At 58.0% G+C, this 25,705-nt stretch overlaps 11 protein-coding genes and 4 pseudogenes across 15 annotated transcripts; 8 read left to right on the top strand and 7 right to left on the bottom strand.

Moving 5' to 3' along the window:
* Positions 1–279: 279 nt before the first annotated feature.
* MSY001_1604 (uncharacterized protein) lies at positions 280–2,808 on the top strand (the record flags this gene model as incomplete). The annotated part of the gene is made up of 1 exon (XM_018883412.1): positions 280–2,808. One exon carries the CDS (start codon positions 280–282, stop codon positions 2,806–2,808), a length of 2,529 nt encoding a protein of 842 aa, XP_018740174.1.
* A 6-nt stretch (positions 2,809–2,814) lies between these two features.
* Positions 2,815–3,364, bottom strand: MSY001_1603 (annotated as a pseudogene). The gene is made up of 3 exons: positions 3,180–3,364; positions 2,966–3,117; positions 2,815–2,837 (listed from the first exon to the last, which is right to left on the bottom strand). Coding segments are annotated over exons 1-3 (360 nt in total).
* Positions 3,365–3,543: 179 nt separating this feature from the next.
* MSY001_1602 lies at positions 3,544–3,914 on the top strand (annotated as a pseudogene). Its single transcript has 2 exons — positions 3,544–3,626; positions 3,650–3,914. Coding segments are annotated over exons 1-2 (348 nt in total).
* A 373-nt stretch (positions 3,915–4,287) lies between these two features.
* MSY001_1601 lies at positions 4,288–7,366 on the top strand (annotated as a pseudogene). Its single transcript is given in 3 exon segments — positions 4,288–5,377; positions 5,447–7,332; positions 7,340–7,366. Coding segments are annotated over 3 exon segments (3,003 nt in total).
* Positions 7,367–9,873: 2,507 nt separating this feature from the next.
* On the bottom strand, positions 9,874–10,281 carry MSY001_1600 (uncharacterized protein; the record flags this gene model as incomplete). Its single annotated transcript, XM_018883411.1, has 2 exons — positions 9,874–9,930; positions 9,955–10,281. 2 exons carry the CDS (start codon positions 10,279–10,281, stop codon positions 9,874–9,876), a joined length of 384 nt encoding a protein of 127 aa, XP_018740173.1.
* Positions 10,282–10,310: 29 nt separating this feature from the next.
* On the bottom strand, positions 10,311–10,537 carry MSY001_1599 (uncharacterized protein; the record flags this gene model as incomplete). Its single annotated transcript, XM_018883410.1, has 2 exons — positions 10,311–10,390; positions 10,423–10,537. 2 exons carry the CDS (start codon positions 10,535–10,537, stop codon positions 10,311–10,313), a joined length of 195 nt encoding a protein of 64 aa, XP_018740172.1.
* A 49-nt stretch (positions 10,538–10,586) lies between these two features.
* Positions 10,587–11,686, top strand: MSY001_1598 (uncharacterized protein; the record flags this gene model as incomplete). The annotated part of the gene is made up of 2 exons (XM_018883408.1): positions 10,587–11,427; positions 11,499–11,686. The coding sequence occupies 2 exons, from the start codon at positions 10,587–10,589 to the stop codon at positions 11,684–11,686; spliced, it is 1,029 nt and encodes a 342-aa protein (XP_018740171.1).
* An 82-nt stretch (positions 11,687–11,768) lies between these two features.
* On the bottom strand, positions 11,769–13,593 carry MSY001_1597 (annotated as a pseudogene). Its single transcript is given in 3 exon segments — positions 11,769–11,999; positions 12,005–12,997; positions 13,030–13,593. Coding segments are annotated over 3 exon segments (1,788 nt in total).
* Positions 13,594–13,817: 224 nt separating this feature from the next.
* On the bottom strand, positions 13,818–14,803 carry MSY001_1596 (uncharacterized protein; the record flags this gene model as incomplete). Its single annotated transcript, XM_018883407.1, has 3 exons — positions 13,818–14,024; positions 14,050–14,406; positions 14,432–14,803. 3 exons carry the CDS (start codon positions 14,801–14,803, stop codon positions 13,818–13,820), a joined length of 936 nt encoding a protein of 311 aa, XP_018740170.1.
* A 197-nt stretch (positions 14,804–15,000) lies between these two features.
* MSY001_1595 (uncharacterized protein) lies at positions 15,001–15,403 on the top strand (the record flags this gene model as incomplete). Its single annotated transcript, XM_018883406.1, has 2 exons — positions 15,001–15,289; positions 15,357–15,403. 2 exons carry the CDS (start codon positions 15,001–15,003, stop codon positions 15,401–15,403), a joined length of 336 nt encoding a protein of 111 aa, XP_018740169.1.
* A 55-nt stretch (positions 15,404–15,458) lies between these two features.
* MSY001_1594 (uncharacterized protein) lies at positions 15,459–15,752 on the bottom strand (the record flags this gene model as incomplete). The annotated part of the gene is made up of 1 exon (XM_018883405.1): positions 15,459–15,752. One exon carries the CDS (start codon positions 15,750–15,752, stop codon positions 15,459–15,461), a length of 294 nt encoding a protein of 97 aa, XP_018740168.1.
* Positions 15,753–16,172: 420 nt separating this feature from the next.
* Positions 16,173–17,591, top strand: MSY001_1593 (uncharacterized protein; the record flags this gene model as incomplete). The annotated part of the gene is made up of 1 exon (XM_018883404.1): positions 16,173–17,591. One exon carries the CDS (start codon positions 16,173–16,175, stop codon positions 17,589–17,591), a length of 1,419 nt encoding a protein of 472 aa, XP_018740167.1.
* Positions 17,592–18,092: 501 nt separating this feature from the next.
* Positions 18,093–19,379, top strand: MSY001_1592 (uncharacterized protein; the record flags this gene model as incomplete). Its single annotated transcript, XM_018883403.1, has 3 exons — positions 18,093–18,893; positions 19,058–19,192; positions 19,260–19,379. 3 exons carry the CDS (start codon positions 18,093–18,095, stop codon positions 19,377–19,379), a joined length of 1,056 nt encoding a protein of 351 aa, XP_018740166.1.
* A 1,453-nt stretch (positions 19,380–20,832) lies between these two features.
* MSY001_1591 (uncharacterized protein) lies at positions 20,833–22,311 on the bottom strand (the record flags this gene model as incomplete). The annotated part of the gene is made up of 2 exons (XM_018883402.1): positions 20,833–22,091; positions 22,116–22,311. The coding sequence occupies 2 exons, from the start codon at positions 22,309–22,311 to the stop codon at positions 20,833–20,835; spliced, it is 1,455 nt and encodes a 484-aa protein (XP_018740165.1).
* A 196-nt stretch (positions 22,312–22,507) lies between these two features.
* On the top strand, positions 22,508–25,472 carry MSY001_1590 (uncharacterized protein; the record flags this gene model as incomplete). Its single annotated transcript, XM_018883401.1, has 2 exons — positions 22,508–25,282; positions 25,323–25,472. 2 exons carry the CDS (start codon positions 22,508–22,510, stop codon positions 25,470–25,472), a joined length of 2,925 nt encoding a protein of 974 aa, XP_018740164.1.
* Positions 25,473–25,705: the final 233 nt, after the last annotated feature.

Below are 25,705 nucleotides of genomic sequence, written 5' to 3'. Positions count from 1 at the left end.
GGGGGCCGGAACGCGGTGAACACGGCAGGAGCCATCGTATGACGGATCTGTGCACGTGTCTGCCAGGTGGAGTGGCGAGGGCCTGAGGCCGGCCGAGAGAGGAGTTTTGACCTATGACGGGCGCCCACGGAGATGCGGAAGGAAAGGGCCCTCGCCGCCCCTTTTTTCTTCTGCATCCCCTCCTCTCTCACCGAACTGGAGTTGCGCGAGATTGCGCACCCTTTGCCACACGATCCCTTCTCTGTTTGATCCATTGCTGTGTTCGTGTGAGAAACAAAAATGGTGAACTTCACCGTTGACGAGATTCGCGGTCTCATGGACCGCCCCACCAACATCCGTAACATGAGTGTCATTGCGCACGTCGACCACGGCAAGTCGACCCTGACCGACTCGCTGGTGTCGAAGGCTGGTATCATTGCCCACGCCAAGGCTGGTGACATGCGCTTCATGGACACTCGTGATGATGAGAAGGAGCGTGGTATTACCATCAAGTCGACTGCTATCTCGATGTACTTCCCCATGAACAAGGACGACCTCGAGGCTATCCAGCAGCCGAAGAACGGCAACGAGTTCTTGATCAACCTGATTGACTCGCCCGGTCACGTTGACTTCTCGTCGGAGGTCACTGCCGCTCTTCGTGTCACTGACGGTGCCCTTGTCGTCGTCGACTGTATCGAGGGTGTGTGTGTGCAGACCGAGACCGTGCTGCGCCAGGCCCTGGGTGAGCGTATCAAGCCCGTCGTCTGTCTGAACAAGGTCGACCGTGCTCTTCTTGAGCTCCAGGTCGACAAGGAGGATCTCTACCAGTCCTTCCAGCGTACCATCGAGTCGGTGAACGTGGTGATTGCCACCTACAACGACCCCGTCCTCGGTGAGTCGCAGGTGTACCCTGAGAAGGGCACTGTCGCCTTTGCCTCGGGTCTGCACGGCTGGGCCTTCACTCTGCGTCAGTTCGCTGACCGCTACGGCAAGAAGTTCGGTGTCGACAAGAACAAGATGATGACCAAGCTCTGGGGTGAGAACTTCTTCAACCCCAAGACCAAGAAGTGGTCGTCGAAGGAGACCGACTCGGAGGGCAACAAGCTTGAGCGTGCCTTCAACATGTTTGTGCTCGACCCCATCTACCGCATCTTCGAGTGCATCATGAACTTCAAGAAGGATGAGACTGCCAAGCTGCTCGAGAAGCTCGAGATTGTGCTCACTCCCGAAGAGCGCGACCTTGAGGGCAAGGCACTCCTGAAGGTGGTCATGCGCAAGTTCCTGCCCGCCGGTGATGCTCTTCTGGAGATGGTTGTTATCAACCTCCCCTCGCCCGTCACTGCCCAGAAGTACCGTGTCGAGACCCTGTACGAGGGTCCTCTCGACGACGAGTCGGCTATTGGTATCCGCGACTGTGACCCCAACGGTCCTCTCATGCTTTACGTGTCGAAGATGGTGCCCACCTCGGACAAGGGTCGCTTCTACGCCTTCGGTCGTATCTTCTCGGGCACTGTCCGCTCGGGTCCCAAGATCCGTATCCAGGGTCCTAACTACGTGCCTGGCAAGAAGGACGACCTGTTCATCAAGTCGATCCAGCGTACTGTGCTTATGATGGGCCGTTACATTGAGCCGATTGAGGACTGCCCTGCCGGTAACATTCTGGGTCTGGTCGGTGTGGACCAGTTCCTGCTCAAGAGCGGTACCCTGACCTCGTCGGAGACGGCCCACAACATGAAGGTCATGAAGTTCTCCGTCTCGCCTGTCGTGCAGGTCGCCGTGGAGGTGAAGAACGCCAACGATCTGCCCAAGCTGGTCGAAGGTCTCAAGCGTCTGTCGAAGTCCGACCCCTGTGTGCAGTCGTGGATTGCTGAGTCGGGTGAGCACATTGTGGCTGGTGCTGGTGAGCTGCACCTCGAGATCTGTCTTAAGGATCTCGAGGACGACCACGCCGGTATCCCTCTGAAGATCTCGGACCCTGTCGTCGGTTACCGTGAGACTGTGCAGGCCGAGTCGAGCATGGTGGCTCTGTCGAAGTCGCAGAACAAGCACAACCGTCTGTACGTGTCGGCTCAGCCCCTGGATGACGAGCTGTCCAAGGAGATCGAGACTGGTACGGTCAACCCCCGTGACGACTTCAAGATTCGTGCCCGCTACCTGGCCGACAACTACGGCTGGGATGTCACGGACGCCCGTAAGATCTGGTGCTTCGGTCCCGAGACCACTGGTCCGAACGTGCTGGTGGATGTCACCAAGGGTGTGCAGTACTTGAACGAAATCAAGGACTCGTGTGTGGCTGCCTTCCAGTGGGCCACCAAGGAGGGTGTGTGTGCTGAGGAGAACGTTCGTGGTGTGCGCTACAACATCATGGATGTGACGCTCCACACCGATGCCATCCACCGTGGTGGTGGTCAGATCATCCCCACGACCCGCCGTGTGTGTAACGCTGCCGCCCTGCTGGCCCAGCCCGGTCTGCAGGAGCCCATGTACCTGGTCGAGATCCAGTGCCCTGACTCGGGTCTGGGTGGTATCTACTCGACGCTCAACAAGCGTCGTGGTCAGGTCTTCAGCGAGGAGCCCCGTGTTGGTACGCCTATGGTCACTGTCAAGGCGTACCTGCCCGTTAGCGAGTCGTTCGGCTTCAACGCCGACCTGCGCCAGGCCACTGGTGGCCAGGCCTTCCCCCAGAGTGTGTTTGACCACTGGGCCCTCATGAACGGTATCGCGAGCGACAAGACCAGCAAGCTTTACGAGCTTGTCAAGTCGATCCGTATCCGCAAGGGTCTGAAGGAGGATGTGCCGGACCTGAGCGTCTACTACGACAAGCTCTAAGCGATCTCAGCATTCCATGTAGGGACACGCTATGTGGTGAGCATGGTGTGTCAATGATCGTAGAAAGTATTCGGTTCCTAAAACGCAAGTATGGGTTATCATTGGCGTCCGTCGCGGCCTAGCGCTCCAGGTCTGCGGTCAGTCGTTTGCCACTTACTGATGTTGTTGCCGAAGCGTGCGTACAAGAGCACTTTAAGCTCCTTCATGCCCTTTTCACACTCGTCCATACGATCTTGTAGATGCGTCAACTCTTGTTCGGCACGCTGGGTATCCGTTTCGAGCTGGGCCATGGCTTCGCTCTGGGTCATGCTCACGTACGCATCCCCAATTTTGTACCTTGTTGCGTCAGTCTCCTGTAGTAGCCGACGTACAAAATCATCTCGTCTTCCCTCAACTCCAGCTCCAACGACAAATCCTCCAGGTCTTCGCGTTCCGTGCGTCGCGCTTTAATTTCGTCTTCCAGGTCCGAGTAGATGGCGTGGAGCCGGCTGAACTTGTTGATCCGTTGCTGATCCTCCCACGTCACCTCAACATCATTATCACTCTTCTCATCAAGCTATCATCGTAAGCTTGCGATACGTACCATACGCATCGTGGCGAGACCGATGAACGCGCAAGGCAGTAAGTAGGGGGCGCGGCTCGCGGCCTGGTCGTGAGCGCGTTAGTCAGCACACTGGACTGGCTCGCCCAACTAGCGCGCCTGCTCATCGAAGACGGCACGCAATCTCCGGCGCCATGTCCAGTGTCGACCGGCAGATGTTGAAGGAGTGCCGCGCCCTCTTTAACAAGGGGGAGTGGGAAAAGGCTCGAAGTAAAGCGTACGTTCATTCGATTGACCCAGCGCCGCTATTCTCGACTTTGATGCGAACAACTACCATGCGTACGTCACTGTGGCTGACCGCAGACTCGTCTTTCAAGCCTTGGCCCTTCTTCATCTTGGACAGGGACATGAGGCAGAAAACTCCTATTCTAAAGCGATCCAAGTGGATCCAGAGCAGATACTTGCATGGCAGGGCCTGGTGCGCGTGTACGAAACCCTATCACAGTGGGAAAAGCTGTCTGTCGCACTCGAAGAGCTGGCGGACGTGACGCGGAAACAGTACGTACCTTCTTCTTACACAGAAATGATGCTCTCAAGTGTGCCGATGCCCTGGGGCGACTCGTTCAAGTCCAGCGCGAGCATGGCACGCGTGAAGAGGTGCGTGGCGTCTTGCTGACCCACAGTTGATTCAAGCGCTCCTATTCTTCGTGCCTACGTCGCGCTTCTATGAGATATTACTACAGATCCCAGCTCCAGACCAAACGCAAGGCCAGGCGGACTCGGGGATATTTGTGTCGCAGATGCTGATGCACGGCGCCAGTCTCAACAATGCCCTAGAGCTGACGAAACTCGTGGAAGAACGCGACGAAGATGAGATTGAGAGTCTCATCCAGAAACAAAAAAAATCTCTAGACACGGCGCGGCTCGGCACGGCAAGCATGAAGGGTCAGGTTGTAGCGCAAGTTCTCACACGCTCTCCTCTGGCGGACCTGTACGAGTTCGTGCTACAGCACCCCTATGCTAGCGACGAGTTGCGCCGCGAGACAGAGGCCAAGCAACTCCGCTTCTATCATCGGATCACACTAGCAATGCCAGCGCAGGGGCCGCATGCTGACGAGATCCTTCAGGGCCAGCTCCGCAGCAAGACATTAGAACTGGCCAAAGGTATGGTCGTACTGGGTATCCAGGACGAACTGGCATGGCGCATCTTTCTGGAGAGCACCGATGCGCGACTGGACTCCCTGCCTTTTGACACGCTGTGCCGCTATGTCCAGCTCTTTCCCCACACGGGTCGCGCCTGTGCGTTCCGCGCGCTTTTGCGACTTGTGCAAGACGAAGCGTACCTGGTGGCTATGCGCGATGCCGCCCCAGAGCGTTTGGCGGAGGAAACAGATCTGCTGAAACTCTCGCTTGATGGTGCAGAGCAGAGCAAAGACTCGGCGTTGTGCCTGCGCATTAATACCCTCTTTTATATGCTCGACAGGGACTACACCTCTGCGTTAGACGTTTTGGATCAAGCACGTAAGCTTGTGGTCGATCGAAAAGTCTCTCTTGGGGCCACTTTGGTGGCGGTGCAGAGGGAGCTGAACGTGTACTTGGCCACCTGTTATACGCATGTGCATCCGCCCCAGCATCACAAGGCAGCGCTCGAGCTTGCGAACCAAGTGTTGCGCGAGGAGCCTCACCAAATCGACGTGCTGCTCGCTCGCAGCTACATTGACGCGCAGCGCGGCGAGTGGGAAAAGGCCCTCAAAGGCTTTCGCCAAGTCATGGCCCAGCCTCTTGCGTCCGGCGTCGTGCATGGGCGGTGTCTATCAGCGCTGTACTTAAGCCCCGACTACCACTTGGAGGCGGAGGCCGAAACCGCGCGCATGCACTTGGAACTGGGGCAGTATGCAGACGCACGACATTTGCTCGAGCAGCTGCTGGAACGCTGTGACACGGACTCCAACGTGTTCGGCCCCGACTTCCGTGCGCGACTGTGGCACCAGCTTGGCCGGTGCTTCTGGGCGATGGGCGGCGAATTCAGTACGTCGCCTGCGTATGCGTACCGGTGCTTCATCGAGAGTATAAAGCGTTTGGGCACGTACGCACCAGCGTTCACCTCTCTGGGCCAGTACTACGATGAAGCCATCTCACCCAGCGATGTCGTGCGCTCGTCTAAGTGCTTCCAGCGTGCATTTGAGCTAGATGCACGGGAGTACGAGGCAGCTCGCCGCCTTGTGCAGCACTTTTCTGAGCAGCGTGAATGGGGCTTGGTCGACGTCATTGCCCGCCGGGTAGTCGAAGCAGAGGGTGGCGCCGATGTCCTCACTGGCGAGGCGTCAAGGGTGCATGTTACGCAAAACCCGTGGGTGTGGAAGGCGATCGGTATTGTCGAGTCAACACAGGGACATGCTGATGCTGCTGTGGCCGCTTTCCAGGTCGCCTTGCGTGCCTCATCCAAGGACGTTGATGCCTGGGTGCGTCTGGGCGAAGCCTATGTCGAGTCAGGCCGCCCTGTCGCTGCTCTCAAGACATATGATCACGCACTGCATCTACTGGGCAAGACCGACAGGGAAGAGAGCCACTATTGGCACATCTACTACGACGTGGCAGAGGCACAGCGACGCCTTGGTCGCTTTGACCGCGCAACTGATCTTCTGGAGCGAGTGCTTCGTTTGTCGCCGCAGCAATATGGCGTGAAGGTTGTGCTTGCGGAAACGCGCCTTGCACACGCACGGCATTTGCTGACGGGTGGCTACTCGCTGCGAGCTCTGCAAGCGCTCCATATGGCCATTCACAACGCTGCCGAGGCTCTGGAGAAAGACCATTATCTCCGGACTGCGTGGAAAGCAGTGGCCGATGCCTGCTTCTTGCTGTCCAAGATGGATGTTATGGGCCTGGCCAGCGACGCTTCCCTCACCTCGACACTGCAAGATCTGGCTCTGATTTTAGGCCAGCAGGACCTTGACAACCGCCTGCCGGCTGTGCACGTCGTCAAAGCCTCTTCCATGTCCCGACTCGTGGTCGAAGAGCGCGAGCCGCATCCGCACGAGTACCTCGAGTACGCTGCGCTCTTTTACAAGTACCTGGCACTGGTACATGCGATGGATGCGCAGGCCTCTGTCCTCGCCTGGGCTGACCTGGCCACGGCCCTGTGCCGTCTGTGGTGGGTGTGGCCACTTCCTGCTACGGTGGCTCGCCATGAGACACCTGATGTGGCCCACGCCGAGGCACGCGCCGAGAAGGCCCGCACCCAAGCCGTGGAGTGCACGCGCGTAGCCTTGGCAACCAAGCCTCATGCGCGCTTGTGGCTCCTTTTGGGCAACCTGCATTTCTCACACGATGTCGCCTTGGCGCAACACGCCTATATCCAAGCGATCGACGCCAATGGGAAGAGCCCCGTGCCGTGGACGAACCTTGGCTTCTTGTATCTGCAGGCGGGCGACTTGGCATTGGCCGAGGAGGCGTTTGTTCGCGCGCAGACCATTGATCCCGAATGGCCGGGGTCCTGGCTGGGCAGCGCCCTTGTCCACCGTACTCACCAGGGTGACGCGCGCGTCTTCACGCGCTTGTTCGAGCAGGCCTATCTCCTGTCCGACGGTGCACTGCTTGAGGCGGACTACGGCTTTGCTCTGGCCATGTTTCAGCGGGCCAAGGCAGGTACGCCGTTTGCGTCGGTGCGCATGATGGAGCCTCTGCTGGCCTTGCATCACTACATGACTCAGCTCCCGCATGACGAGACAGTTTTGCACCTGAGCGCCCTCCTAGCGGAGCAAATGGGCGGTGCTGCCCTGGCGGCACAGAGGATCGAGCGGGCATCGACCCTTCTTGAGACCGAGTACGAGGCGACCGAGAGTACTTCGAGTGCCTTGCGCTATGGTCTTGCGAACCTCAATCTGGGTCGGATTCACTTGATGCATGGGGGCGCTGATGCCGCCGTCGATGCCCTGGAAGCAGCTCAGGCGCTCTTGGACGAAGATACGGACGGTGGCGAGCACGTCGCAGCGGCCCGCCTATGGTGTGCTGTCATGATAGCACACGCGCAATTCATGTCAGGCAACCACGACGTGGGTATGGAGAGCTTGCAGGAGGTCGTGCAGCTCCTGCCTGCCTCGGATCTGTCACCAGCTATAATCTCCTCTGTGCATGCGTGTGCGGCTGTTTTGCTGGCGCGCATGCGTTGGCAGTGCCGCCAGCCTGTCGATAAAATTGCACAGGATTTGGACCATGCGTATGTCATATCTACTGACCTTAGCCTTTCGTTTGTGCCGAGTGATCCTCTGCTGATCACGACGCGGGTAGCTCTGGCAGCAGTGGCAGGCGATACGGTGCAGTATAACTCGCTGCTCGCAAAGCATGTGGCCCCCCTGCCGCCAGCACAACAGACAGCACTGCGCAATTCGCCGAAGACGGCGCTGCTGAGCCTGCTGCATTTGGCCGCTACGTTCGATCGGCCGACCCTGCTACAATACTTGGCGAACTCGTATACACGCGCTGACAACACGACCGACATTCTCGTCCAGGTGGCCCATACGTTTGTACGAGTTGCCGCAGGATGCGTTCGCAGCGGTGAGCAGCTGCCCGTGCTGCCTCTGCCTGAGCACCGAGACGGATCCGTACTGGCTGTGGCGCGTCATGTGCTCCATACGGTGGAGGCCCGTGCTGATGAGGAGGGCGCGGCACATTGGGCCGCGGCGCATTGGACGCTCGCGCTGGCCGAGTCGCTTACACATCAGCACGGGCCGGCCCAAACTGCTGAGGCAGACGCTCCAGGCGAGGAGCCAGTGGCACAGCCGTCGTCGCCCCCTGCCACGGCCTCGCGAGAAAATGCCTGCCGCCACGCGGCGCAGGCCGTGCACCTGGCCCCCTGGGAGGCAGCGTACCGGCGCACGTTGCAGGCCACACATGATTAGTCAGGGTCGCCGCTTCGATCGCGCTAAGGGCACTCTCCACCCGCTGCTCCATGTGGGTGTATGTGGCCCTCACAGGCGCGGGCCTGGCATGCTTGTTTAGTATCCGGTATCTACCTTCATTTCCTGCAGTGCTTGAGCCCTGGCTATCCGTGCTGGGAAAGATCGCGCAGGCGATCCAGTACTTTGACACGGCCTATCCAGCCCTGCTCGTGTCCCTGCTTCTGAGCGTGATCGCCTTTGGTGCGACATACGTGGTTATTGCCTATTCACGAGAAGCCTTTATGGCGCGAGGAATGAGTGGTATAGACCTGCTCAAGCGTGACATGCTTCCTCCCGGTACGATCCCGCCCCGTATTCCTGAGGCCCTTGGACTGCCCTGTGCGGCTCTGTACCTACTTGCCTTGGTGGTTTTGATTCCATTTCGATACTTTGGCGCTAACATGTATGGACTTCCAACGAGTCTTGCAGGCCCCTCGCAGGACAGTACGCCAGGTGTTCACCAGGATCTAGCCAGCTTCCTGTCAGCCATTCTCTCAATATATTCAGGCACGCTGCTGGGTTTCGTGGATGATGTGCTCGATATTCGCTGGCGATACAAGCTTCCGATCCCGCTGCTGAGTAGTATCCCAATGCTCATCGTGTACATGGCGGGTAATGGCTCTACCAGCGTCGTTGTTCCCGCCTGGCCCCCCTTTTTGCGCGAGGCACTGCAATGCACCTCCCTGGATCTTGGCATTTGGTACTACCTATTTATGATGATGCTAGCCACCTTTTGCACAAACTGCATCAATATCCTCGCTGGTATCAATGGCGTAGAGGTCGGGCAGGCGACCGTGATCGCCATCAGCGTATGCCTCAACAATGCACTTTACCTCGACCTGCCTGCCGTCCTTCGCGCAGCATGGATCAACAACACGGCCGTGCCTGATCCAGTGGATGTTCTGCGTGGATTCCATGGGAGTCGAGACCTGGTGGTGCGCCACCTGTTCAGCATGCACCTGCTCTTGCCCTTCATCGGCGTCAGCTTGGCCCTTTTGCTGTGGAACAAGTACCCTGCGCGCGTGTTTGTGGGCGACACATACTGCTACTTCGCCGGAATGGTGTTGGTATCGTGCGGTGTCCTGGGGCACTATTCCAAAACCCTCCTGCTGTTCTTCCTGCCCCAGATATTCAACTTTTTGCTCAGCTGCCCGCAGCTCTTCGGCCTCGTGCCCTGTCCTCGCCATCGTGTGCCCTTCGTTGACAAGTCGACAGGGCAGCTATACCCCTCATGCGTGCGACTCCCCCAGCCTTTGTCGACCTCGACTATTGCCATGCTTCGTGTTTTGGAAGCGTGCCGGTGCGCTCGCCTTGTGCGTCACGAGCATGGCCACATTGTAGGTGTCACCAACCTGACACTCCTTAATGCCGTGCTCGTTGCGCGCGGCGTGCGTTGTGCGTCCGCCTCCCCCGCGGCAATGGAAGCTTGCATGGCTCAGAAAGACCCGACGTTGCGTGTACCGGCCCAATCGAACACACTGCACATCTCGGAGCGAGGACTGTGGTTCTACGTCATTGCCATTCAGATGGCAGGCTCCCTTGTTGCCTTCACCGTGCGATATTGGCTAGCATCCATTCTGTTTCCATTTACTTAGAGTTAAGGAAGCTCTGGAACTGGCTGAGTGCACGGAAGCGATGAGACACCTAATGTAAGCATAATAGACGTACAGCATTCTTCTCAGATTTATCCATTTCTGCAAAGCTAACGTTAGTGAGCTCTACGCACGTTTTGCCATGACCATCGACCTCAAAGACAGGGTCCCAGCCAAAGTCCGTGGGTCCGCGAGGAGGGACAATGTGCCCGAGCGTCTTACCCTCGAACAGAACCGGCTCAAAGCCCGGACCCTCACAGTACGCAAACGTGCAGATGGCTGTGGCACCCTTATCATCGAAGCCCGCTAACAGACGGTTGAGTCCTGTATTGAGCGTACTCTTACGCACCATCCAGACCCAGTTTGTGCAAAAAGTCTTTAATATAGGGTCCAGGAAGGCCATTGAGTGCGCGGAAAGATAGCGCTGTGTCCTCAGTGAGACAGGGACCCTGTAACTGTTGCGCGGCGGATCGACACTTGGCTAGAGCTACCTCTTGCGTGGAGCCTTGCACCTCGGGAACTTTGGTCAGCGCTTCTCACATACCATCCAGCGACTTGGACTCCAAACTCCAGGACGCATTCGGTGATGCGCCCAGGATATTTTGCACTTCGCGCAGCTTGTTCTTATTGCCAGTCACAAACGTGATAATTTTGGTCATGATGATATTACGTGGAGGGCTTTCGCGTATCTATCTCGGCGCCTGTTCGATGAGTCTTGCGCTCGACTCGCAGGAGCCGTCAGACAAGAAGGCTACCTCGTCTGTTGTCCCTGTCGATGCGGATGTGAATGCACCTGATCACACGTTTGGCTCGCGCATACTTGAGTCACAAGCGGATGTGTGGTCGCACAATGCATGGGATCACGTCGTGCCGCCGAAAGAGCATCTTGATATGGTCCAGGATCTGCTACAGAGGCAGTCGGAGACGCGTGTTAGTGACGAAATGGCGCGTACGTATGACCTTGCTGATTCAGGACAATACCATGAGCATGCGGCCGATTATTGGAATTCGTTCTACTCGCATCATGACAATCGTTTTTTCAAGGACCGCAAGTGGCTTAGCCTCGAATTTCCAGAACTGATTGCTGCGACAAAGTCGGATGCCAAGCCTACTACCATCCTTGAAGTTGGCTGCGGTGCAGGCAACACGGTCTTTCCCCTATTGAGCGTGAACGAAAACCCCCAGCTGCGTCTCATTGCCTGCGACTATGCACCCCAGGCCGTGCAGGTAGTGAAGAGCCAGCCACTGTATGAAAAACCGCCTACCGGCACCTGCGAAGCATATGTGTGGGACCTAAGCAGCGGATCCAACGATACAGGTGACTTTGACCCTGCACGCTTGCCACCTGGTGTGGCTCCTGGCTCGGTCGATGTAGTGGTGCTCATCTTTGTGCTTTCTGCATTACACCCAAAGGAATGGCATGCCGCCGCAGAAAATACATACCAGATGCTTAAACCAGGCGGCTTAGTTCTCCTGCGCGACTATGGTCGGCATGATCTACCTCAGCTTCGCTTTAAAAAAAACCGACTTTTGGATGACAACTTCTATGGTACGTCGCTCAAATCACTGACCCAGTTCGCGGAGACGGTACTCGAGGTACGTGTATTGCATTAATGTCAGTCTACTTTTTTACCCCCGAAGACCTCTACAGCATTTTTGGGGCTGCACCCCGCGAAGCCGAGCGCACAGGCCGCTTCCTTACGCGGCAAATGGCCGTGGACCGGCGACTCCTCGTAAACCGGAAAGAGCGCAAACAAATGTACCGCGTGTGGATGCAGGCAAAGTTCGAAAAGGCCATGGCTTCATAAACTATAATACAGCTACAAGACCTTGATCTCATGCATCAACAGTGTCTCTGTGCTGGACGTGAACCACCCACGGTCCCCCGAGCTAGTCAGCAGAAATCGAGAACAGGGATCCACCACTATGGTTAATGCATGAATACATACCCATCTTCGAAATAGTGCCACCATGGTGCCCTGCCACAATTTTGAAGGGAACACCCGCACTCTCTGTGGCTTCGATATCCCACAGGCGCACATTATCGAAAGAGCCGCTAATCTTAGCCGCACATATACGCACCATACTAAATGTCGGTTGTTGGGCATAACAAGAACGGAGCTTACAGGCCCACTCCCGCGGGGCATCCGCAAGGTGCGCACATGCTTGGGCGCTCGTCCGAGATGCGAGCGCCCAACCGAGTCCGATCGTGTCGCGTCTGGTAGCATGCGTACATCCCATTCTTCCACGGTCTCGTTCCGTCGACCAACATAGATCTTGTCGCCGGTATGATTCCAGCAGACACTCATGCACCATGGGGGTGTACCCGACGGTAGCTCCAGTGCCCGAACGCCCTGCTTGGATTTGGAATCCACACGGCGATCCCATAGCATGACCTGTCCTGAAAGTGTACTGGTTAGGAAAATATCACTGCTGAATTGCGAAATATCCGCATCGTATTGCCATGCACTTGTCATGGAGCCAAACAGCGGTTTGGGGAGCTTCTTGTCTTCTTTCGGAGGTGCACTTAGAGCAGGTGGCTCCTTGGTATCTAGAGGCGCGTCAGTCTTGCGGCCTGGCAGGGCGATAGCAGCGCCCCCCGTATCTCCCCTCCTCAACAAGCCCGCACCATTCACGCTCGTTTTATTGGCTTGATCTCCGAGAGCGGTTGCAGCAGGTCCTTTTCGGTCGTCGTTGGCGTCCATTTCGACCGAGTCTCGGCCACCACTGCCTGGGTCGCGGATCGAGTCGTCTTGGTCTCCGAAAAGAGAATCACCGTCTTCATCCACTTCTCCATCCCCATCTGCATCGTCTTCGCCCTCTGCATCGACCTCATAGTCCATCGGTGAATCATCATCTGCCGGCTTCGCCTCCGAATCATCCTTGGCATCAGACGCAGACTCTTCGAGCTCCTGCGCTAGGTCATTCTCCAAGTCGTGCACTAGTAAAGATGTGAGCACAGGATCCGCATCCATCGAGTCAGAGGGAGGGGTCTTCGATCCTGTGGCTGAGTTCGATACCCCAGACGGTAGACACATCGGTCGGAATACAATGCTCGATATTTGACCCGAATGTCCATCAAACGAGCGTACCACCTGGCCCGTATTCAGGTCCCATTGCTGCCAATTAGCGTTCCAAGTCATCCACGTACGAAAACGCCCCGGTCCCAGCCTCCGCTAACCAGATTCTGCTCGGCTGGATCAAGCGCTAGAGACGACACAGGCCCAGTGTGTTTCCGAAAAACATGTCTTGTTGTTCCTGCTGCGTGCCGCAGGCCCCACAGATTGATTGTGCCAGCCTCACATCCACTCATACCCCAAAGCGAGTCTTTCTGACTAACAAGACTGTGCACTGGGTTGTTGAATGTCTCGCGAGTAGCAGGATTTTCCGCCGCTGTTTTGGAATACGTATGGCCCCACCAAGTGGTAAGCACGCCGCCTTTAGATACACCTTCCACGAATGTATTGCGAAGATTTTGAGTAAGCATGTTCTTGCCATTCATGCTAGCGAACAAGTCATACCACCGCACATAGCCATCACTGCCACCGGTGAGAAGAATAGATGAATCATGACTCAGATCCATCGTATGAATTTGAGCTCCATGCGGAGCGGCACCTACTGGATTGATCGAATATCCTTGCTGCGTGGTCAGTGCCTCTTGTGACGGCCGGAATAAATTCCGGCGTCGCTCAATGGCCCGTAGATAGTCTTCCATAGTGCTGTTATGTGGCGCACTCCTAAGAAGAGAGTCTGAGGCGGCGGCGCTGCTAGCTCTACTATCACTCTCGAGGGGCTCGTCCATACACGCGCACGACCAAAGACACTCGTGGGAGCTACTGGAGTGAAGCTCGCCCTCCACTCCATGGACCGTCACGTGTAGCGGTCTGGATGCATCCAAGGGTATGTCTTTATGATTCGACTGGCGACGCCATAGGTACATTAAGCATTGCGAGCCAAAAAGGGAGTAAGTGCACCGCGTCCAGTCAACACAGCACCAATAGACACGGCGCCCATAGCGGGGAACACTACCCATGGCGTCACTCCGACCCAGTGCAGCACCGCACCCAGCTCGATGACATACACCGATACCAAAAACAGAGCCACCATTGTTTTGGGGGCTCTCACATTCTTCACAATCCGGTGCCACTGGAGGTAAGAAATAGGAACATACAATAGTGAGAAGCACAGTCCAGGGCAAACTCAGTACCAAAAAAGCTGCCAAAAGCGAAACCAGCTTGGGAGGCATGGATTGCCAAGGCTCCATCTGGAACGTATGTTGGTTGGCAGGCCAGGGATAGAATCCATCTTCACGTTCAGCTTTGGAGCGCAGTGAATTCGACAGAGCCGATGCGAATCGCGATGCGATCGCACTTGTGAATTGCAGATCCAAGAGAAGCAGCTGCAATGGCTCCACCACACTGTTCGAGTTACTCGGGAACGAAGCAAGAACCAAATGCATTCGTAGCGGGTGATCCACACCCTGCTTCACAATGGTTTGCTTCAGGGATTCACTCATGCGATCCACACGCTGCAGGTAAGCAGAAGACACGTACCAAACTCCAAGTTGCCGACGCAGTAGCGCCGCGCACACGCAGTGGCCATACGGAATCTGAGCTTTCTTTGTCAGTGACATCACTGATCACCACCCAGGCCTGATGAGGAAGGAAGTCACCCGTTGCCTTCTCTCCAGTCGACAAGATGGTAGAAAAAGAGAGCTTAATGACATCGTCAGCCTCCAGCGTCAGCAATTCGGGCGTGGTCGGCACAGAGGCTTTACCGTCAAAGCTCTTGCGAAAGCGCGACGCGCCATCAAAAGAGGACACAGTCAGTTTTGCATCACGAATATCGTAGGCTAGCGATGCTGCAACACTCCAAATGCTGCATAGCAACAGAGCCACCGCAGCGACAACTGCCCGAGCGGCCATTACTGTGGAACAGACGATCGATGCTCATCCGGACCTGCTAGTTGGCCCTTGCACCCCTTACCTATTAGGCCCCCTATATCTCCACTAAGTCACTGGAAATCATTTCTGATTGGTCCAAGTCACAAGGACCAGCGTCTGGCCAGAGCGGATCCGGAATACAGCGGTTCCGTCTCGTGCACTGTCCGTCCAGCAACAACATGAGCGACACTCAGTTCCAGAAGGCCGTGGAGATTATCCGCAATCTCCCTAAGAACAGCCCTGCGAAGGTGACCCAGGCTCAGCAACTCAGGATATACGGCCTTTACAAACAGGCCACCGAGGGCGACGTGTCGACGTCGCGCCCTGGCATGCTGGACTTCACTGGCCGCGCCAAGTGGTATGTATGCTTTGGCATTGACTCTTTCTACAGGGATGCTTGGAACTCTGAGAAGGGCAAGTCGTCCGAGCAGGCCAAGAAGGACTACGTGGATCTGTTCATCGAAGTACGTAATTACACACCTTACACCAGATCTTCACTCCGCTCAAGGGTATGCCTTTCTCCTCTAACATACAGATGATGCCGAGTTTAACAAGTACCTTGAAGAGGTCAAGAACGCCTAAGTTAGTCTCTATTTCCGTAGACATCAAACCAATTACAAGACATTTGGGTATCTATCTAGTCCCAATCTAGATCTTCGTCTTGAAAGTCCATCAGGGGAGGCACGCTACTCGTATTGGTGCTGGATTGACCCGCTTGTCCTTGGGCCACTTTTTTCTGGAAGGCGAGGGCAGCCGCTTGATATCCCCCATGATCGATTTTTGAGCCATCCTCTGATTTGGGGGGCGGTAAGGGAGCGCGATCGTCCCGCATAATACTCGGGTCAACACGTCCGTCCTCTCCCTCGACGGAAAGCATGAGTTGAGGTGTCTTGGCCTCAATCACCTGTACGTAAGTGGATGTCGCGTACATAATGGTTATCACAATGAGGGCAGAATTCATCTGCCTGTTCGTACTGAGCCATATCCTTTCTAAAGGCACGCCTACATTTTTTGCACAAAAATGCAAGCTCTGTTGTCTTCGCCAAGGGATGATCTTGCGTCTCAGAATGACACTCGGGACACTGCATTAGTGAACCGCACGCACATCAAAAAATTTTCGGCAACAAGGCGCGCGTATAGCCACTTGCGCATTCAAAATATGCTTGCTTTCCATGAGCCTAATCCAAACATACCACATAGCGATGGGGAAGGTTTGTGCGCGCTCTATGCGTGTGTGAAGCGTGTTGCAACACGTATGGCTCTCATCTAACATGCATTAAGTCCTAGTAGGTAATTACGTAGACCTGCTGTTCGTCGCCCCAACCACGCGACTGTGGAGAAGGGTACCACCATGTCAAAGAGCGCGCCCACACAGGAGCTTCACTTTGTCATTGGAGGAGCTGGGTTTCTAGGCTCGCACATTCTGAATGCGCTTGTGAATCGTGGCGAGAAGTTTGTGGCATCATTTGATATCCGTGAGCCCACAGAAGCCATTCAAGGTGCCCGTTACTATGAAGGAGACCTTACCAAGCCGGAAACAATTGTTCAAGCTATGGACGACGCTCAGCGTGATTTTCAATCTGGCACTGATCGCTTGTCTGTAGTGGTTTATCACACAGCGAGTCCTGTTGCCGGTCTAGGGCCTGATGTGTACGAGCGTGTGAATGTGCTAGGGACAGAGAATGTGATCGACGTATGCAAAGACCCAAAGAACCGGGTGACGAAGCTCGTATTTACATCAAGTGCGGGTGTCGTGTTCACGGGGCATGACTTGATTTATGTGGACGAACGCCTTGACTATCCGACCACGCCCATGGACGCTTACAATGACACGAAAGCTCGTGCTGAGAAGGCTGTGCTCGAGGCCAACGACGAGAATGGACTAAAAACCATTGCACTTCGTCCTGCTGGCATTTTTGGCCCCGGAGACCGCCAGGCCCTACCTGGTTTTTTCCAAGTGCTGGAGAAAAAGCGCACAAAATGGCAGATTGGCAACAACGTCAACCTGTTTGACTGGACCTATGTCGAAAACGTGGCACACGCGCACTTGCTTGCGTCTGATAACTTAGGAGTCAATGGGCCAAATGGCCGACCCGCCTCGGCCTTGCCAGCTCAGGACCTGGTCGACAAAGTGCTGCCCATGCCCCATGGTGATTCGGAAAAACCCCGGGAGGTACCCACATCTTTGGAAAGGGAGGATGTTGAGAAGGCAGCAACCGATTACTGCCGCTCTGTGAAACCCCTTATCGACATGTCGAATGACGAGCAGGTGGATGAGCGGCCTGAATACCGTAATCGCTTCGATCCCTTTTTCCATCATGCTAATCCAACAGTGGCATGCGGCGGCAACCCGCGCCCGAAGGTGTATTCGCTTGCCAAGGATAAATTAACGGCGGCCGGTGAGGCCTTTTTCATCACGAATGGGCAGCCTATTCCCTTTTGGGACTTCCCTCGCTCTCTATGGTACCGCTATAATGGCCATTATGACAAGCCTAGTAGCTTGATCGTGCTGAGCTTGTGGTTTGCCTTGACTCTAGCGTTCCTTGCTGAGTGCTTCTCGAAAATCACCGGTCGCCCTGTGCAGTTTACACGCTATCGTGTGACGTATACCGCATGTGCGCGTTACTACAACATTGAAAAGGCACGTCGTATCCTAGGTTACGAGCCTATTTATGGCATGGAAGAGGCTATCGACCGAAGTGTTGACTGGTGGAAGTCGATCCACCCACCGTCGAAGACGTACAAGGACGAGACGCGCAAGACCAAGTAGGGTGCTGTAGGTGCCTGCGTTCTCCACGTTGTCACGTGAGCGAACTGGGAGGCCTTGGGTTGCGCATGGGGCACTTCCTCGAGGAGCATGGGGGATGAGACCGCGTCTCAACGAAGTAGATGGGATCAGGCGCCCAAAGCAGCCTCAGATCATACGTGTGTGAGCTCAGAATTAAACGAGAAGGAGTCTCGTGCGAAAGAATCTGTGCGCGCATCTCTCGCTGCGAAACGGAAAGCTGAGTCGACATCTTCCCAGGATTCTGTATCCCGTCGCTCGTCGGTTGCGGCGTCTGTTCCATTACGTTCTGAGCACCCAGTGATACAAGGCTGCGCATCAGTTTCAGACTACGAAATACTCAATCGCATTGAGGAAGGCTCCTATGGCATTGTCTCGCGGGCGCGTCACAAGCCCACGGGCGAAGTGGTAGCTCTGAAGCAACTGAAGTTGGACAAGGAGAAATATGGTTTTCCAATCACAAGTCTACGAGAGATACATACACTCATGGAGGCGCGGCATCCCCATATTGTAGAGCTCCAGAAGCTCGTCGTTGGATCTACCTTGAGCCAAATTTATCTGGTGATGGAATTCGTGGAGCATGATCTCAAGACTTTGCTCAACAGGATGCGCACGCCTTTCCTACCGTCGGAAATCAAAACATTACTGAAGCAGATCCTGTCAGCTGTGGCGCTGATGCACTCTCGTTGGGTTGTTCATCGTGACTTGAAGACCTCAAACCTATTGATGTCCAATCGTGGAAGTATCAAAATCGCCGACTTTGGACTTGCGCGCATGTTTGGTGATCCTTTGGAGAACATGACCAACCTGGTTGTCACGTTGTGGTATCGCGCCCCAGAGCTGCTACTTGGCGCGAGACAGTATGGGCCTGAAGTCGACATGTGGTCGGTAGGCTGCATTTTTGCCGAGCTACTTCAAAAAGAGCCCCTCTTCCCAGGTAAAAACGAGGCCGACCAGGTATCCAAGATTTTTTTCCTCCTGGGCCAGCCGTCCGAGGCCAATTGGAGGGGCTATTCGAAACTACCAAACGTTCCTACTAGGATTCGAGCACCTACGCGCAGCCATCTATCCCATCGCTTTCGCTACTGTACCGAGGCTACGCGAGACCTTTTGCAACGCATGTTGACGTACGACCCCTCTTGCCGGATTACGGCGGAGGAGGCATTACAACATCCTTATTTCACGGAACCACCTCTTCCGGCGCATCCTGAAACCTTCGGGAGCTTTCCTTCTGCGGCATCAGGAGACCGTCCACGGCACGGCAGTCCTGCGGCGCCGCTCCATCGCGTCTACAGCGAGCAGCGGTATCCTTTACAATTCGATCTGTAATATAGTGTTTGTTGCATGTGACATAATCGTCGCCGTCGCACTCGTTATGGACTCCACATTTCCCCACGACGATGTATCGCTTCCGGTTGGCTTGGCGCTCGTCCCGGGCCGTCTGGGCCCAGCCACGGCCCTGGTCTCAACCCGTCTATGGGCGTATGTTTACGAGCGGCCCGATACTAGGAGAGGAGGACAAGCAAGCCAAGATCATTCGCCTTCTGCAGGAGAAGTTTGAGCCGTCCGATTTGCAGGTGCAGGACGTCAGCGGTATGTATACAGCGTCTTATCTCAGGTGGTTGCGGCTCCTTTTTTGCTATCATGATCAAGTCCAAGGCATTTGCCGACAAGCGCACCGTGCAGTCGCACCGCATGGTGAATCAGGCCATCAAGGACGTTTTTGAAGACATCCATGGCCTCCAGCTTAAGACGATTGCCGACACGGACTAAATGGATTGATCTATACAGTAACGTGGACAGGCACTCATAAGACTTGTATGGCTTTTGCTAGGCGCCGTACTTGGCTTTGAGCCCATCATTGTATGAAATATGCGATAACCGACTCTCGATATTTAGCCTTCGATTCGGGGCTACCGTTGGGACCCGTTGTCGTCGGAATAAGGTGTCGGCTTTTTGTATGGCCGGATCGGAAACATTTTGGTAAAACGTTGGGACCAAAACCGGCCCTTCATAGTTCACATGAGGAAGCGAGCGATGCACGTATGTGAATCGTGGATCAACGGTGGTATCTACGCCCGAGTCGCCTTGGTCGGTCCGCTGAGTCACTGCGCCGTACCTGCGGACGCGCAAGTTGCTTTTGGTAGGAAAAGTAAGTGCCGCTTGCCCTTTGCATGCAGAATCGCGGTGCTCAAAGACCACATCCACCACATGGCAATGAGGAAGTAAACGCGTCCGGACCATTTCAATGGGGCCAAAGGGCTCGGCCAGGTCGTTGGCCAGCTGCTCATTGAAAGGAATGAAGACGGGGCGGGACGCAGAGGCTCGTTGGATCGAGAGCAACATCGAGCGCAGCAGAGGGCTTGCGTACTGTTGTAGCCACACAGGATCCATTTTCACGCAGCGCTGCTGGGGGTTGATAAGCGAGAAGCGCAGGGTTCGCTCGGCTCGGGCAGGCTCGAGCCGAAGAAATGTGCCCATAAAAGGGACATATTTAGTACCATGAAGAGCACGAACAGCATCCTCTTCAGACGTGAACTCGGCAAATGCACATCGCGACGGATGCGCGACAGCATGAGAAAGCTTGATGTCGTGGACCTGCCCCCATCTCGATAAGAACAAAAACAGCAGCGTAGGAAGATGCACGGTGGGTGGGATATGCGATGGAAGCCTGTTGTTATTATGCAGGACATACCCAGCAACAAACATGGTGTAATGGCAGCTCATGGAAATATCAGGGTCTGTCCATGGGGACATCATCTGACGTGAAGCGAGACCGGTGGGAACCCCATCGTACAAGTGCCAAGGCCTACGGCGTGGTCCAAGCTGTTGGTCTGACGGGCTGGTCAAAGTCCTGCATCAGCCTCCGCATCATAGGTCTGTGTAGGACGTGGCTGTGGCACTGCCGAGCAACTATGCATGCGCGCCAGCACGGTGAGTTGCATGGGCCTCTGCAGGGCCGTGCGGCCTGCAGTCCAGTAGGTCCCTCCACTCAAAAAGGATATTTTTTTTTGGGTTTCTATATCAGTGGTAAAAGACAGATATCGCGCGAGACGAGGCGGTCAGGGCTCTGTCCCAGCGCATCTTTCATAGAAGCAAAGATCGTATAGTACAGCGCTCCAGCAAGACACCAGCTATATGGCGGACCCCGCGATGTCTCACATAACAGCCCATAGAGGGAATCGTGGCAGCAAGGGCAAACTGCCTTTTGGGGGATCGACACAGCCTACGCGGTCACAGCATGACCGGAGGTGGCTGCCACAGCAGCAAAGTCGCGAGGAGACCCATGCGCAGGCGTAGGTGTCTCGCTAGGCTCGGAGGGAGGGGCTGGGGTGGGAGCATCCTCACTCGTCGGCTCTGGCTCGCCGGCCGGACGGCTCGCCGGCTTGGGCGGTGCAGGCGCACTGAGGATCGCCGAAAAGTGCGCCTTGCCCTTGGGAGCCGGGTTGACAGGCTCGGCCACGCCGCCGCCGGGCAGGGCCGGGAACTCATCGCTGTTCGGCACGCGCTGCTGAGGAGCCTTGCGGTGCGTCGTAGCGGGCGTCGACGAGCCACGGCGGCCGTTCTTGACGCGCTGCGCTTGCGCCTGGTTCGCGCGGCGCTGGGTCGGCTTCTTGTTTTGGGGCGTCGACGCGCCGCTCGAGGGCGTCTCGGTGTCCGATGGCACACGATCCTGCGTGTGACTGTTACCAGCGCGCGGCGCAGCCTTGTCGTCCGCCGGCAGCTGGCGCGCATCCGAGCCATCTGGCAGCACATGGGGGAAGCGGCACTCGTTTGCGTAGCGGCATGCCGAGCGCGCAAAGAACGCACACGATGGACGGCTGCCGTTCGCGGCGCGCGTGCGCTGACCCTGCGCGTCGGTGCGACTCGTCTTCTGGAGTCCCTTCTTCGCCGAGCGTGCAGGGCGCGGCGCCGGTGGAACCGTCGCATCCGACGGAGCGTCGCTCGGTGCGGGCTGCGCGTCCGACGCAGGCTCCTCTGCGCGGGCCTCGGGCACAGGCGCCTGAGGCGTCGACTCCGGCGTGCCCTGCGCGGGAGGCGCATAGAACGGCACGCCGGCCGGGCCGTATTGCACAGGGTACATGGAGCGATTCATGTCCGCAAACGGCGGCGGCACGCCATAGGGACCTGGAGGGAAGGGCATGCCGGGCCCAGGAAAGAACATGTGTGGCGCGCCAGAGGACGGCACCATTCCCTCAGGCGGAGGAATGACCGGTCCACTGGGGTGCTGGAAGACACAGCGGTCGCCGTAGCGGCAGTAGGGGAAGAACTTGCAGGGAATCATGCGGGCAACTTCGGGTGGCGGGAGGTGGGCCGGTGCCGCACCCTCGTCGCCTGCGGCATGGGCGGGCGTCGAGGTTTGAGGGGGTACCTGGTTGGCCATGCGTGTATCGGCGTGCAGGGCGGCCTCACGTACCAAGGCAAAGGCCTGCTGGTTGTGTTCGTTCGGCACGGCGGCGGTCTGGGCGACGCGTGGGTCGGCGTCTGGGTAAGCCATTGTCAACGTACGACGCGCGAGGAGTTCGTGAACAACAGGCACATGGCCCGCCTGAAGCGCATGCGCAAGTGCGGTCCGGTTCGCTTCGTCTGGGATCAGCATAGAGTACATACCGACAGCACCGATCAGCGAGGGGTTCTGGTCCAAGAGCGAGCGCACCGCGTTCACATCGCCATGCTCACATGCAACAAAAATGTCAAGACTCATTGCAAGAATGTTTGTGCTCCTTTTCCTCCAGTCTTTGCGCCGCTGACAGTAGCCCAGAACAGCACACGACCCGTGGGATGCCTGTCGAAGAAAGCTAGCGCCGGCCGCCCGCCTAAAAATTTTCGCCGGGCGTGTCGCCCATGCACGTGATGGACTATGTGCCACGCCGCGGCATGCAAGGGCCCTGTGCACGACGATGGATGCGCTGGTGACCTGTCTGGGGGCGACGCTATCAGCGGAGCGCGCGGAGCGCGAGCCCGCGGAGCGCATGCTCACAGAGCATGCATACCCGCGGCACGACGCTGACGGCGCGTTTGGGCTCCAGCTCGCGCAGGTCCTGCATACACCGTCGGTGCCCTTGGCGCTGCGCCAAGCGGCTGGCATTGCGCTGAAGGCGTACGTGAACGAGCGCTGGTCCATCTACTTTGAGACGTTTATGCGTCGCGCAGCCGCCGCCGGCATGGCGTCAGACGCTGCCGTGCCGCCTGCCATCAAGGCAGAGATCCGTGGCTTGCTCCTAGCGTCGCTGGGCGATGCGGAGCGCAAGGTGCGCCTGCTCGCCGCGCAGCTGCTGTCGCTCATCGGTAGCTGCGACTTTCCGGATCAGTTCCCCGAGCTGCTACCTGCGCTGCAGCGCTACCTACAAGCGTACACGGAACAGGACGCGCGTGCGCCCGCGCAGGTGCACGGCGCGATCCAGTGCCTCGCTGACCTCGTGCAGGTGGAACTGGACGAGAATCAGCTGCTGGTTGTGGCGCGCGAGTTTATCCCGCTCCTGCAGGAACTGCTGAGCGGCTCGTTCGGGCATGTGGCGCCACACGTCCAGGCGCGCTGCGTGCTCGTGTTCCGCCAGTGCCTCACGTCGCTGTACATGGCCAAAGACACGTATCCTGACACGGTGCAGGAGGCCATTGCGCGCTACCTTCCCCCCTGGCTACAGGCGATGCAGGCCCTGCTGGCCCCTGCGTCTCTTTCCAGCGCCGACTGGCACGACGCTGTCGCATGGGAGACGCTCGGCCTGCGCCGCGAGATTCTGCGCACGCTCAGTGTGGCGTCGCGCTTTAAGGGCGTGTTTGCTGCGGCGGGCCCGGCACTCCTGGGCACATGTCTCGACCTGCTGCAGGCGCTGGTGCCCCTATTTGCGCAGACCGAGCTGGACAGCGTGCTGGCGCCGCCGACGCCGGCAGAGGGCGACGATGATGTGGCTTCGGATGTACCGGCCCTCGCGATCGCTGCCTTTACGCTTCTTGGTGACACACTGCGTGCGCCAAGTATGCGGGCGCTCCTGGTCCAGGGCGGCGTCGGTGGCGAAGGCACGGCGACGGACGCGCTGCATGCGCTTCTCCAGCTCATGCGCACGTATGCACAGGTAACGTGCGACGACGAGGCTGCGTGGGAGACGGACGCGGATGCGTTTATCGAGGGCGACGACGAGGACCATATGGGGGCGACGCTGCGCACGGCTGCGATGGACCTGCTCGAGCAGCTGCTCGAGGACTACCCGCTGCCCGTGCTGCGTGTGCTGCGTGTGGCTCTGGATTCGCTCGCACACACGGACCGCACAGAGGCCGCCTGGTGGAAGCCGCTCGAGGCGCAGCTCCTCCTGCTTGGCTCGTCGCACGAGGCCATTGAGGAGCTTGTGGAGGAGCGCTCCGACGATTCGCTCCTGTCGATCCCCGCGGTGCTGGCATCGGTCGTGCTCCCCCACCTGGCGGCGCCGGCGCCGGCGCTCCTCCGCGGGCGCTGCTTTGTGGTAGGATCGCAATATGCGTCGGAGCTGCCGCCTGAGCTCGCGCAGCGCCTCTTCCACGCAGCGCTCGCTGCGATGCGCGCGCCCGAGGACGACGCGCCGCTCCCCCTCAAGCTCTCGGCGGTGCGTGCGATCCGCAACTTGGGGCAGCGGCAGCCATCGATCACTGCGCCGGAGGCGCCGGCACTGCTATCGCAGCTGGGATCCCTGCTTCCGCATGCGTCGGGCAGCGCGCTGGTCCTGCTGCTCGATGCCGTCGAGGCGGCCGTGCCGCGCGATGCGCGAGCCCTGGATCCCTCGACGCTGCAGCTTGTGGCAGACGCGGCGCTGGCGACGTGGCGGCACCACACCAGCGATCCCAGTGTGGAGCTGTCGATTGCCTCGCTGCTCGATGCGCTCGTGCGGTGCCCGGTGCCGGGCAGCCGTGCGCTGGCGGTGCGTGCGTGCATGGCACACACGCTGCCCGTGCTGGGCAGCGCGGACGACGTGGGCGCGCCGGCCAGTGCGGCTGCCTTGCTGCGCAGCGTGCTGAGCGCGGCGCCCGCCGACACGGACGCCCTCGATGGCGTCGTGCCTGTGTATGTGCCGGCCGCTGCTGCGTTTCTGCGCACGAGCGACGACCCCGAGGCCGTGCTATGCATTGTCCAGGGCATGACGACGCTGCTGCAGAAGCGCGCTGGCGAGCTGCTTGCGTGGCACGACGAGCAGGGCGCACCCGCGCTGCAGGTCTTGCTGCGGGTGCTCGAGCGCCTCTTGCTTCTCGACGACGAGTCGCTGTGCGGTATGCCGCTCGGCACGCTGCTCGTGACCCTCTTTGTGCAGGCCGGCGAGGCGCTGAGCCCCGTGATGCCCGCGCTCTTGCATGCGCTTGTGGCCAAGCTGGCTGCCGCCCAGACATCGACGTGCGTGCTCGCGCTGCTGTTCCCCGTCGCGTACCTTGTGGCGGAGCACACGGACGCGGTGCTTGCGCAGCTGCAGGGCACGCAGCTGGGCGACGCGAGTGCCCTCGAGGTGCTTGTGCGCGTGTGGCTGCGCGAAGTCGGGCATGTGCACAGCTGGTTCGTCGGCAACGTGCACCTGCTCGGCCTGGGACAGCTGCTGGAGCGCGGCCCGCCGCTGCTGGACGAGATGCGCGTGGACGGCGACGTGCTGCCGAAGCACGATGGAGGTACGTTCGCTGCGCTGACCCAGGCATCGTTACGCGCTCGCGGGCCAAGGGCGGTACGTGGACGCGGCTGACGCAGTGGCGCAATATGCGCAGGTGCCGGCCAGCACGAAGATCATGCAGGCGCTGCTGCGCGAGAGTGCGGCGGCGGCGCCCCGCGTGGACCTCTCGTCCGTGCCGCTCGACGATGGCGCGGACGAGTGGGACGACGACGAGCCTGCGATCGATCTGTTTCAGGGTGCGTAGGGCGTACTTACGCAGATCTCTACGGGGCTGGCCTGCTTTCTGACGACTTGGACGAGCCGGACGATGCGCCCCTGGTCGATGTGCCAGGCACAGCGCGCATTCAGGCACTGGACCGCCACGTACGTACCCTTGACTCATGCCAGGCCTACGTGGCGCACGTCTGGACGCGCCTGGCGCCCGCGCGCCTCGCGCAGGCCGCGGCGCCACTATCGGCCGAGGAACGCGCCGCGCTC

This window comes from Malassezia sympodialis, genomic scaffold, assembly GCF_000349305.1.
Source record: "Malassezia sympodialis ATCC 42132 genomic scaffold, msy_sf_7, whole genome shotgun sequence".
Classification (NCBI taxonomy): domain Eukaryota; kingdom Fungi; phylum Basidiomycota; class Malasseziomycetes; order Malasseziales; family Malasseziaceae; genus Malassezia; species Malassezia sympodialis.
The sequence above is the reverse complement of the archived record's forward strand: the minus strand, read 5'-3'. Positions and strand labels throughout refer to the sequence as shown.